The sequence below is a fragment of the Scaptodrosophila lebanonensis genome, unplaced genomic scaffold (genome assembly GCF_003285725.1).
Source record: "Scaptodrosophila lebanonensis strain 11010-0011.00,11010-0021.00 unplaced genomic scaffold, SlebRS2 tig00001412-arrow-pilon, whole genome shotgun sequence".
NCBI classification, from domain to species: Eukaryota; Metazoa; Arthropoda; class Insecta; order Diptera; family Drosophilidae; genus Scaptodrosophila; species Scaptodrosophila lebanonensis.
The window spans coordinates 2968517-2981649 of NW_022060739.1; the positions used below are offsets into that span (position 1 = coordinate 2968517).

At 38.8% G+C, this 13133-nt stretch overlaps 1 protein-coding gene and 1 long non-coding RNA gene across 2 annotated transcripts; one reads left to right on the plus strand and one right to left on the minus strand.

The window, feature by feature from the left end:
- Positions 1-3991: 3991 nt before the first annotated feature.
- LOC115631823 lies at positions 3992-7396 on the minus strand. Its single transcript, XM_030528663.1, has 3 exons — positions 7385-7396; positions 5042-5091; positions 3992-4951 (listed from the first exon to the last, which is right to left on the minus strand). Exons 2-3 carry the CDS (start codon positions 5063-5065, stop codon positions 4145-4147), a joined length of 831 nt encoding a protein of 276 aa, XP_030384523.1. The 5' UTR covers positions 5066-5091; positions 7385-7396; the 3' UTR covers positions 3992-4144.
- Positions 7397-8606: 1210 nt separating this feature from the next.
- On the plus strand, positions 8607-9680 carry LOC115631880. Its single transcript, XR_003996243.1, has 3 exons — positions 8607-8897; positions 8959-9251; positions 9326-9680. It is a non-coding gene; the product is annotated as an uncharacterized LOC115631880 (long non-coding RNA).
- The last annotated feature ends 3453 nt before the right edge of the window (positions 9681-13133 follow it).

Sequence of the window (13133 nt, forward strand, 5' to 3'; positions counted from 1 at the left end):
CATAAATTGTCTAAGGCTGTGCATGGACTCCAGTTCCCTGGTAACGCTGTAATACGCAACAGTTGCAGTTGCGTAGTTTTTGTTTTATGACTCTTTTGTGTCTGCCCAATGGTGGCATTCAGTGTTGATTCCATTCTGCAGCATATGGTGCGGATTAGAAACGGAGGTGTGAAGGAAGCAAAGTTGAAATAAAACACTTCACAACTGCAATATAACTACCCAAAACTATGCCGTAATTCGTAATTTGAATAAAAATCAGCCCCCAATTTTTTATCAGTTCTTATGTCCAATTATGTCAGTAAAAAGCGCCTATCTTATACATTTTCCACGTAACAGAATTTGACATTATTTCGAAAAGAAGCTAGAGATCCCATGGCAAATAAATATAAAGGTACATATTAATTACAAACGATTCTACAAATAAATAACAGTACTATACATACTATTATTACACTGCTGAATAAACTTAAATGCAAGTAACTTACTAAACATTTAGCTTATAATAAAAACAAGAGAGAACGCTACAGTCAAGCAAGCCTGATAGTAAAATATAGTTTAAAGAAAAAATAATTCTAATAATTGTTTAATAGTATTGTGAAAGAAAATAGAAATAAATTGAAAATTTTTTATCTTAAAGAAATCACCACAAAAAAATAAATAAATTAATTAAATTAAATAACATACATAATCACTACTAAGTTTGGTTATTCTAGCTCTTATACTTTCAGAGTTCCTTGCGTTCATACAGACAGACGGACGGACGGACAGACGAACATGGCTATATTGAGCGTGATCAATAATATATATACTTTGTGGGGTCTGCCACGCCTCCTTCTGTCTGTTAGATACATTCGCACAAAACTAGTATACCCATCACCCTTTGGGTACAGGGTATAATTAAGGCACTGATTTAAGAATAAAGTTGAAAATCGAAATGCAGGTTTTAATAGCAATATGTGTTTATGTTTATTTATTTAAATTAATTGCATACATTTATATTTCGCTGATTTCTGTCAGTTTAGCAATGTCTTTTCCTTACTTACATATCTAACAGTTTCTCAATGCATTTACCCTTTACGCAATGAAAACGGCATTCCCAGAGAATCTCAAAGAAAGGCGCTGACTTAGGAGTTTCGTTGAAAATCAAACTGTAGATTTTAATCGCAATTTTAATAACATGTAACTGTAATCTATAGATTTGTTTACAATCAAAACTATTTACACTTTAGAGCAATAAAGAAAGCAATTTATGAGAGCTTACAGGAAATTCCATAATTCCACAAGCACGTCGCAAGAAAAACATGTTGTGGCGCCAACTCCCCCTTCTTGTATTTGAATATTGTAAATTTACAAGAACAATTTTAAAAATGTACAACTCAATTGGTGCCTGTGCTGAACTACAGTGAAAACTCTCTTTGCCGGGCACTCACGGTCGGCCACTTTTTGTCCGCCCAAGGGGAGTGTCCACATAAGGGGATACTTACATAAATACTTTATACACCGATCGAATGTTTTAGAGAGTGTCCGGATAAAAGAGGTGTCCATTAAGGGAGTTTTCACTGTATTGACATATTGATTGAAATAGTCATATAAGTATTAATCATACATACTTGATTTTGTAAATACGCAGCTACGAAGTAGAGATTTGATTATTTAAATGCGCGCGCATTTTGTGTCAATGTAGTTCCTTATCGGACGACCTTATTTATTGGAACCGACTTTATAATGATGTACACTCGCCTGGATATGCTCACCACGGATCAAGGTAAGCAAACACATAAGCATGCACACATATCTGTATGAAAAGGTGCTTCAGTTTTTTGTTGTTGTCCAACTATTGGCACAGCTGCTACCTCATCATACTCGTATACGATTATGAAAAAGACGACGCCAACGAACACTGCCTTGTAAATAAAATGATGACAAGCTATAGCGTTCCAAAAAAAAAAAAGAAACGACTCCGTCGTTATGCAAAAAAGGTTCAACATTTTCCACATAAAAGCAACTCTTTGTTGTTGCTGCTATTCAAACAATAATGAAACGAGTTGCGCCCTAAGGGTCGGCCCCGATCCAAACCGTACACTCATATGCATATGGATATTCGAGTGGGTATGTACCGGAATTTGCCTGTGCCCTCGCCTGTGCGCTATACAAATACACCTTGCATTTATTTTTGAGTTACCACTGCGCTCTGTTCGGTATGGTTCGGTAATATCTTCCTTCCGGCTGGAAAAGTGATATACTCAAGTGGTGGGCCAGTTAGGGTGGGTCGGTCGGTTGGTTCGTTGGTTGCTTGTTTGCTGGCCCATTAAATGGGAGTAGTACGGGCATGTGTTGAACTTTTCCGCTACCTGTGTGGTGCGCCTGCAGTGCCTCAAGTTTACGCCTGAAGGCACAAAAAACTCGCGCTGATAGTTGGGCAGTAGCAGCTGCTTCGAGGTCCTTGAAAACGGATATATGAGTACGAGTATGTATATACATATTCCAATTCGCTAGCTGCAACACGTAGCGCACTTAGCTTAGGGTGTCTGTCTTTCTGTCTATTTGTGGTGGAGGGATGACTTTATGGGTGCACCAGTACCTCTAGACTGGTGCTGTACAGGTGTGTTCAAAACATGTGTCGAATTGTGTTTAGAAATAGTTTATTTTGTATCGCATGAAGGGATCCCTCAGTTTTATGCTAGAAACTAGGGCTGGAAAAACTTGGATGTGTTGATGTTTTTGGGAAACAAACATCGATGTATCGAACTTCTACTAATGGCGATTTTTAAAAAGTCTATATTAATGCTTATACATATTGTATTTCATGTTAATTTGTCAACTTATTAAATAGCTTAATGTTATCCTTATGTTATTCTTATCATTCTGCATTCATTCAATATTCTCTCCCCTTTCCAATGAGTTGCATTTTTGCAATCTACATACAATAATATATCCATATAATGAGAATACAAACACACAAACAAGACATAAAACTCCAATGCAATTAGAATCTTTCAAAAACTTCTCCATTTTCAAGCCGTGTCAAATTTGTTCTTATTATTAAATTATGTTTTATATTTTTATTAGCTTTTTAAATGTTTTTCAGTGAAAAAGTAGTAAACTAACGGAAAAAACGTCGATGTTTGAAGTAAATGATAAAATATCGATTTTTGAAATAAATTATAAAATATCGATGTTTGAAATAAATTATAATTTATCGATGTTTGAAATAAATTCTAAAATATCGATGTTACACCGATAAAAGCGACTTTTTAGGGAACATTTGTAAAGAAAGCTCGACAGAATGGTTTTATTTTCGTACTTCTGTTAATTCTGGTTGGAGACATCCTTCTAGTTGTCTAATACGTTCCCAATTTAGAAGAGATTGCGTACTTACAGTTCATTGCTGAGCCATTCAAGTGTTACTTTTGAGCAGTTAACATTCTGCTGGTGTATGTGCCCCCAACTACAACTAGTTGGTCATGCGGCTGCACGATCTAAACGCATGCCTCGGGACCATGGACGTGAGCGCCTAAATTTTAGACCGCTGTCGCACACTTCAATTGAAGTTCAATTCTCTATGCGTAGAGAAGTGTCGCCTTCGCCTGCTTTGATTTTATTGCAAGCACTTAACATAATGAGGGGTCTGATAAAATCACGATTTCCTTGTGGTGCGCGCGCATGCGCACAAAGAAAAAAAAAAAACGGGAACGAAGCCGACGTCTGCGTCGCCAACAGACGACGACGCTTAGACGGCGCATATGTTTCCTGTTGCAGTTGGCGGCCGGATATGTATTCCTTTAAGTGCCCTCCAACTCCAGCGCTTCGAAATCGTGTCTTCGTCTACGCAATCGGTGCACAAAAGTTCAAAGTGCATGGACGCGTTTAATGAATTCCCAATTGAAATCCCCGAGACGTGCAAGTGCAGGCCCATAGCCGACGAAATCAGCATGTGTGCTGCTGACAAAGGACATACCACCTGTTTCCTTGGGCTTTTGTTGGAGTTCTCTTTTTATTTTTCGTCAAAAAGGAAGTTCATTGAACCACAATTCGAAATCAGAACACGCGTGTCGTGCGAGTTTTTATAAATGGTTCGCTTGCAGTTTCAAGATCTTCGTGTAGGCCCTAGAAGATTAAATTGAATGTGCAGTATGGAAGGTAGCTAGTGTTTGTACTTTAAATAGGCATCGAAAAACATATTCGAGCTGTTGTAGCGTTTCTCCCCCGACATAAACGCAAACACATCCCTAATATTGATCCGTTTGTAGTTCGAAACTTGGATTTGCCGTTGTTGTTGTTGTTGCTGCTGATGCTGGTGCTGCTGTTGTGGTCGCTGCTGCCGCTGTACCGGGACGGGGGCCACGGGAATTTCGTTTCGACCAGGACTGTCTGAAGAATTGGGCTTGCGTGGACCCAAGGCCATCATCGCGGTCGTATTGGCCGTCTCCATACCCGGCTGGGGAGCCATAAGGCGAGAGCGAATGCTGCTTGCCCAACGACGTCGGCGATTATAGTTGCCGTCGCCATCTGAAGATGCAGAGTCCCCCATCTCCAAATCATTAAGGAACATCATTGTGGTGCGCATATCCTGTTCCACCTTAACTCGCTTATCATTGGCCAGATGATAGCCGGATCGGTGGTCGCACAGTTCTATAACTCTATCTACCACATACTTCATGTAGGTCTCCAGTCCTGGCAGTAAGAGCTCCACAGCCTCATCTTTCGAAAAATCGGAGCACTCCTCTATGTTGCAGTATTTAAGTATCCTCTTGGCAATGGACGAGCGCTCAAAGTAGGAGGGACGCTGTTTTGGTTTTGTCCCTAATTGCTCAGTCATGTTCATGTCTATTAGCTTGGGTTGTTTCGAAGGTGTTGGGCCGGACAGGGCGGGACTTTTGGATTCAACTTTGGTGGGCACCGGGAAATTTCCAATGATTAAGCTCTGGCCTGCATAGGGCTGCATGGGCACCTGAATTAAAAGGGGTTCATTCTAGAGAAAAGTTATCAAATTAGTTCCACAATATATGTATACTGAAGGAATTAGAAAATGTGTACTAACCGAAGTTGAAACAGTAGATTGCATATTGAAGAAAGTTTGAATGGATATTGCTAAAAAGAAAAGAAGTTAATAATAGCGGGCTAATTACAATTGATATGTTGGTAGAATTTAAGTACAAATGCATTTAAAATGTATATAGCAAACAAATATAAGCTGATGCCTTGAAATTTAAGCAGAGAGAAGAGTATACATAGTCGAGTTATATGCCTGTCCCTGTGTTATATGCACACCTACGAGTAGAAGCAATAGGAAGAAAAACTTGTTCTCTGTTGAGCAGAGAATTTGAAGTAGAGGTGCAGAATTTTGTGTAACTTCGATATTGTGGATAGTATTGCAAAACAAGAAAATACTTGCATCTACATTGTAGGAATGGAGATCCTTCCTTCTGTCTGCTGCATACATTTGCATAAGCCTAACATATAATTCCTAGCCTATGGTATACAAAAGAACAAAAGCAACTTAAAAACTTGCATATATCATGTCTAGAAAATGTGAAAAAATACTCGCAGATTCTGACGGCTTCGATAGGTTATGAGAAGAGGGACGGACTTTGTAAAAAATGTGAAGTCAATTAAGATTAAATGCTTTTCTTCTACTGTCGAGTTAAAGGATTGCCTTTTCTATTCCTTTTCAGTTTCAAGCTCCAATAGCATCTCTTAATACATTTGTGGATAAATAAATAAAATAGAAAAGAGATATGCATTTATAATTTTTCGTTTTTTAAAATACATTTTTACTTCACAACTTAATGAATAAATAGATAAAACTCTAGATGTTTCAACTTATTTCCAAGTCGTGACATAAAACAATGTGGCTTTTGTTTTGTAACAGAAAAGTGCACTTAAGTGTCTGAATAAGCAATTAAAGGGCTTCTGCAGTATTTCCATCCTCTGGCCTTTATCAAGTGCAGAACTAACTTGGCAACTGAAACATATGCCAGCATGATCCTTACCGGTCGAATGCACGATCACTGACCGCAACAAAGGCATCACTTGAACAAGCACTGGCCAGGCACACACACACACACGCACACACATATGAAGCCACACACACTTGTTCCTCTTCAGTGATTCCAACCTGCCCACATCTGCAGCAGCAGGACATGTTATGCAAAGTGCACAGGAATGTTGGGTTGGGTGACTGGCACGAGCGACTAATTATTCAAATTGCATGATGGAATGCTAGACTAGGCACACATACGAGTGCAGATACGAACGGGCGGACGGACAGACAGATAGGCAGACAGGCAGAGAGACAAACTAGGACGACGGTCGGGGTAAGCGGATATTAAACAACGGCGCGCGACTGACGCCCGTCGTCCGCACCACTAGCTTCGGAACTTTGGCGACGATGTCTGCGCATGCGCAGCCTAGCATGTCGTCGTGTCCAGCACATGAGGGTGCTCGGGCGCATACTAAAATACCTGAACACACTGTCCTCTCTGTCCTCTTAGCCACTGACATGTGCCGCACGTTGCCGCCGTAGTTGTTGTTTTGACGTGTTTACCCTGCTAGAAATTTATTAGAAATTCTGCTCAAGGTGCGACGACAGCAGCGGCGACATCGGCGGCAACTTTGTCGCTTATGCTGGTCGCAAGCCTACGGCTTCGGACTGACTAACTACCTCCTGCTCCCGAACAGGTTCATTACGCGTGCAGTGGCACGAGGCGTTGACCTAATTATAGTATTTTTTATTTCCTATAGGCTATGCTCTTCCGCATAGGGGTAGATGCTGGCAGGAGCAGAGGCAATGGAATTGTCACTTCAGTTTTTAATGCAAGGTGCGCAAGGTACAGTCATCATCATTAAGTAGTGACAGCTTAGGGGGGAGAATGAACTCTTCTATGAGTTATTTAAACAGGTACTCTAAGGGATATAGACACACATACAAATATCATAAAGGCGCTACTCTTTAAGATGTATAGATATTAGTTTCAAATGACGTTGAAGCAACTTATGTCTGCGTGATCTAAAATTGTGATTTTTCATTGTCCCTATATACTTAAATATACATATATAATGGCCCAATTTAAGCTATATTTTGTCACTATCTTTTGGATGTAAGAAAAAGCAATTGAGAACGTTTTACCAGCTCCTTTTGTTATTGTCCAATTGCTACAGGTTTTCAATACAAGATTGATAATTAGTCTTCTTAAAAAAAGGAATATTCTAGCTTTCAAGATGCCTTTTTATAATTTTTATATATTGTCCTCCTATGTTGACATACAAGTAATATAAATAAGCATTTTCATTGTGCTGATATTTAAATGGTATTATTTTATTTTTTTGCAACTAACTTTTCATGAAGACTTGACAGAATAGTAAAAAGAATATACATACTTACATATGTATGTATGTTTCTCCAAATTATTCGTTCATTCCTTCTACTAACAGCTTACAGGCTGGGATACAATAAAATATTTTTACGATGCAGAAAAGGAAATAATTTGTGAAATAGTTGGAGTTGGCAACACTATTGTGTGTATAAATGCACCACCACACAAACACATTGTGGTGGTATAATGAAATGTCCATGTCGGTATTTTCCCCCAATTGGTTGTTCTCTCTTTGGCAGTGGTGCTAATAATAATCCTCTGATACGCACCTTGAAATGTTTATTAATGAATTAATTCTTAGTAGCATTCAACAACTAAACTAATTTAATTTTTTTGTACGTCAAAGTTCCAAACACAAATGTTGCGTAACAGTATATCGAACAGAAGTAATCGATAGCTGAAGCTAGCAATAGCGATATTCTGATTTCGGTGTCGCTGTAACTGACTGTGACAACAAATATCAGTGATAAATACCAGAGAATGTAACTGGCAGTGGATATTTGAAATTGAAAGAAGTTTTCAAGTCGCAATGAAAGTAAACTAAATGGAATATTGGTATTTCTGCATACGAAAGTTTCAATTAAAAATATTTTTTTATAAACACCAGTTGCAATAGTGGACATTAAATTTCCTAAGTTGCAGCAATAACTATGTATATTACATTCATAGTTAAAGTGAATTGTTAGTAGAAGCCGGTATAATATTTCAATATCACAAGAATGTATAGTTCTTTACTAAATTTCGCTTGTCTATATCGACATTGCCATATTGATACGCATCTCTGATTTAGTTTTGAAGAATTGCGACAAAACATCGATGCATCGATTTATTTATTTTTCGGTATTTATGTGATTTTATATATTGTGTTATAACTCTTGAGTGTCCAACTAAATTCCATGTGCTTTTAAATTCCCTTTAAAAATAATGTTTCGACGTTTTTGCCTAAACATCGATGATCGTCGGTACATCGCGTTCAAAAAAACATCGGAAATAATCGAGTACTCTATGAAAACATCGACGATGACAAAAAAAGGATGTTATATTACAACCCTACTGCTCTGTAAAATTCTGTCATTGTTGAGCTTTGCGATAAGTCTTAGGTTTAGCGCTCCTGCCAGTGCTGCAAAAACGCCAGTCAGTGTTTGTGCACGCGTGTCGTAATGCGCTGCAATTGTTAAGTGATTCTTTGATTTCAAACGCGTTGTTAATTATTTTGTGAAGTACTGTTTTTTGTCAGGCACTACAATAAAGGCAATTGCAGGCAATTTAAATTAACGACGAATCACAATGTTTTCTTGGTGTGCCGATTGCAAAACACACTCGCACACACACACAGCCAGACGCACAGACACAGACTCACACACATACACAGAGGCATACACAGAAACATACAGAGAGACATACACAGAGACACACACACCCCCAGACACACAGGGCCAAGCACGTGGAGCACAGGCCAATTGGCCATAAAAAAGAAGTAGATATCGTAGCAGTCGCGGAGTCACCCAGCGAGCACATAAAGTAAGGCAACAATTCAACTAAAATGCCAACTAGATAATAAAAACAAAATCGACGTTTCCAGCAGCCGTGCAGCTACAGTGAGGAGGGAAAATGGCATAGTCGGTGTAATCGGAAAACGTTGCAGAGCACTTGGAAGACTGGGGGAAAAATAAAAACAAATATCAAGCGAGCAAGCGGCAAGATAGATAGACAGGCAGGCCGGCAGGCTGGCAGGCAGGCAGGCAACGACCACCCACACATTCGAGCAAGATCATCCTTGCCGCCTGCGCAGTGTCAAATAGGCTGCAACAACAACAACAGCAACAATAAGAGCATTGCGTGGAGCAGGCACACTATATAGACCGACAGTTGTTGGTAAGATAGAGGCTCAGCCATAGGCATACAATATTCCAGCGAATAAATATTATCATATGGAAATTTTCTTTCAGAGCAATTACGAATGCGCCGTGGCAAGTGACCCAGCAAACGTCAAACACAAACGAAGAGTAAAAAGTGCGGCAGGAAATCGAAGTCGTAAGTCGGCGACGTGGCCGTTGACGATGATATAGCACCACAACAACAACATGAACCACAACTACAACAACGATGCGACGAATGCCTGCCCAGGCTTTTGCTCATTCATAGAAGCTGAAGCTGCAGCCCCAACTGCTGTTGCACGTCGCGGGCGTAGAAAGTTTTGTGCAACATGCCACATGCAGCAGCGGCAGGTCGCATACACAATCGCCTCCACGTCGGTGGCGGCAGTCGGCAGGTAACCAGGCTTGCACTATTGCCAGCATACAACAATGCTTCACTTGATAGATACATCAATACTTATTTTCATTAAATATTTTTCGAAGTCAACAGAAATACCAGCATTTTTCACGTGTTAGGAAAATAGTATTTCTGATCAAAATGGGATCAAAAATGGAAGCTCGTAGTCTTTTTATTCATTCTTTAAATCATTCGATGGCATACACGTATAGTATTTCTGATTCTGTGTCATTAACTCAATGCTTCCAACTGTATTTATTCGTGGTGGTTCTCATGTTGGAAATGTTCAGTTCTAAAACAATCTGAAACTTGAAAACCACGCACTATTTCTAATTGTTTTATAATATGATCGAATTTAAAAGATTGTATTGTAATATTTGTGTTCAGCTTTGAATATTCTTGTTTTAAAATCGGTTCAACTTCTCCACTGATTTCATTTGATCAAAACGGCAAAATTTAATTTATAACTTCGAGAATTTTGTTTGAAATGTTTTCATTTCTCTATTTGCTTTGAAAGTCCACATAAAATGTCTTAATTTGGCTGCACATTTATGTTAAGACTAAAAGGGTTATATACTCCATGGGAAACCCCAAAACTGAACTACAATATTTCTATCCACATCCCAACTTTAATTATATTTCCCGATTTCAAAAAGAAAATCAACCTAATATTAAGAAAAATACATTTCTGGCGTTCCGCGTCACAATAAAAATAAAAAACTACAAATTAGTTCGAAAAATTTGCCAACAAATATTTTATATTTCTAGATATTAAGAAATATATATGTACTAATTCTGTTTTTACACGGTTCCAGAAACAAACGTGTAAAAAAATACATTGATCATATGTATAAAAAGTTCAATGGTTCCTTAACTCTAAAGAAATATATAAGAAAATTTTAATTTTCAAACCGTGTAATATCAAAATCGGGTAAAAAAAGATCGTGTAAATACAGAATAAGGTGTATATACATGTATATAGAAATGTTCTTATTGAAATATTCTTTTGAAATTTGAAAACCCTTCAAGTCCCGACTTGCTTAGTTTCTGCTGCTTTGCTTATTTTGGTAAATGGCTTAACGCACTATCTGGTCTAAATTGAAGGTATTTATACGAGGGTTACTGTAAATTTAATAAAAGAGATCACTTCTTGGCTGTATGTTTCGCTCTAGCTGTATTTCCTAAGATTAGACAATAGCGCGCAAAAACAATATCGATTGGGGTTCTATGGATGTGAGCTTGGGTGTACTTGCTTAGTTACCTGTTGAGGGCAGCCGTCTCTGCGTTTTTGGGCGCAGCAGCAAATGAAATTGGCAATTGTGTTGCGCTTATGGAGGCAGCTTCTGTTTGCTGTATGGCTGCCACACACCTTGCAGGCAACCGACAAACGGAAGCATAACATCTATGCATTGTTGTTGCCACTTCTGCAAGACTTTTGCCTTTTTAAGCCATTTTAATATGGACTGCTCGCTGCGCATCTTGTGGGTGTGGCTGATTGGACGAAATGGATGAGCAGCCTGACTTCCTCACTCCTCCTCCTGCCCCTTGCCCCAACGGATGCTGCTGCTGCCGTTGCCGTTGCCATTGCCCCAACTCCTGATGATGATCAATCTTTGTGCTGCGAAACGTTTATTGCAGTCTTCGAGCTGCCGCCCAACGTCGCAACTTCTTGGCTGTTAGCTGAAATGTTGATTATGATGATGATGACGCTGATGGGTTTGATTGCAGCAACAACAACACGGTATTAACTGGCTTCATTGCCCTCGGTGCAGTGCTACTGGTTTTCTTTGAAGTGGGCGTGGACATTTGAAAATCTTTGCTTGATATGATGCTGCTCGGCCCAACCCTCGTGTCGCCTGCGATTTAAATATGAGCGAGGAAGCAATTCATTTGGCTTATGAAAATGCCTCTGACAGCGCCAACTAGCAATGTTTCAATTATCTGCACAACCGCTTAAATGTAGTCTTACATAGACACATAGATATATATGTACTTGTATTTATATACTCGTCTATATAATTAGTGGACAATGCAAGGAGCAGCACCTGCGCAACTCCATAGAGCGGAAGTAAGTTGACACGCTGCAGACAATGCCAGGTAACACCTACAACTACAACTACAACTGCTTGTCGCTGCCACTTCCAATTTATGGCATTGCATTTCCTCTCAGTTCTGTGCTTCCAGGAAGATGCAAGGCGGATGGCATTGTGCATGAAATTACTGACCGGAATTGCTTTGTTTTCAAATTTGCCAACAACAAGTGTTTGCTGCAGACATTCAAAAAGGATTTCAATACACATAAAAAATGAACTACAAGAATTTGAAGTATTGCAGGCTAACGATCTAAACAGATAAGAATTGCCGTGACAGAACAGGTAAACAAGTACAAGAAAAAAAGGAATATGTGTTTGCCAACTATGGAAATAGTTAAGTATTCGTTAGATCACAAGAATGCGTGAATTTGTTCCTTGTCGAACAAATATTGTACAAATGCTTTCAAATTTAGAACATTTGCAATATCAGTTTGTTATCAACAAAGAGACATTTCAATTAATGCCCAATGTCTACTTTTTAATTGTTACTACGTTTTTCTAGTCATATGAATGAGCGGCCAATATTTTAGAACATTTACAATAATTTCACTTAAAAATTATTAATTAATTATTAATTATATTAATTATTATTAGTCTATATTAAATTAGTTTTAAAACTCTCCAAGCATAAATTATTAAAATTTATAGTATTAAAAATATATTTTTCACAGTATATACTTGTATTTAATTAGTTTAAAAACTCTCGAAGCTATCTTTTATAACTAGTTTAAGGGAAATCTTCCTCCATCATTTATTCTTATATTTGTTAAGGTGCTAAACCTGTATGCACGGATACAATGCTTATATTAAATATAGAAAAACAATTTTATTAGAGAAAATCTACGATTGATCCTAGAAACTCGATCATTGAAAGAATTCAGGAGGATGTTTAAAAGCGAAGTCTCCTAGCAGGAGCATATGATTATTGAAAGCCTTCCATTTTTTGGCAGCTATTTTCTCCTTCTTTTTTTCAACGCGACACCAATCCAATGCAAGCCGTTTAAGGCTGACCAACTTCTTCACAGTTAATAGGCATGTAGATCAGTTGGCTCTCATGCTCCCACAGCCCACTTTCCAGTGCTATGATGCGGACAATAATGTTGTCTTGGCGTCGTTATGTGTTGTTATGCTCCTCATTGTTAGCCAGGCCCGGCAGCTCCACAAAAGCGCACATCGTCGTCTGTGCCGGCTCTACAAGTATGTGTATGTGTGCATGTATGTATGTTTGTTTGTATTGTCATTGTCACCAAAGGCACATAACAATTTTCTTTTGCCTTTTTGGCTGGTGCCAGTCCACCCGCTGTGTCGGGCACGCCGAGCACTTTTCCCAGAACTGACACCTTGCCGCTTCACTTGGCTGGCTGCTGGTGTGCATGGAATGTGTGTAAGT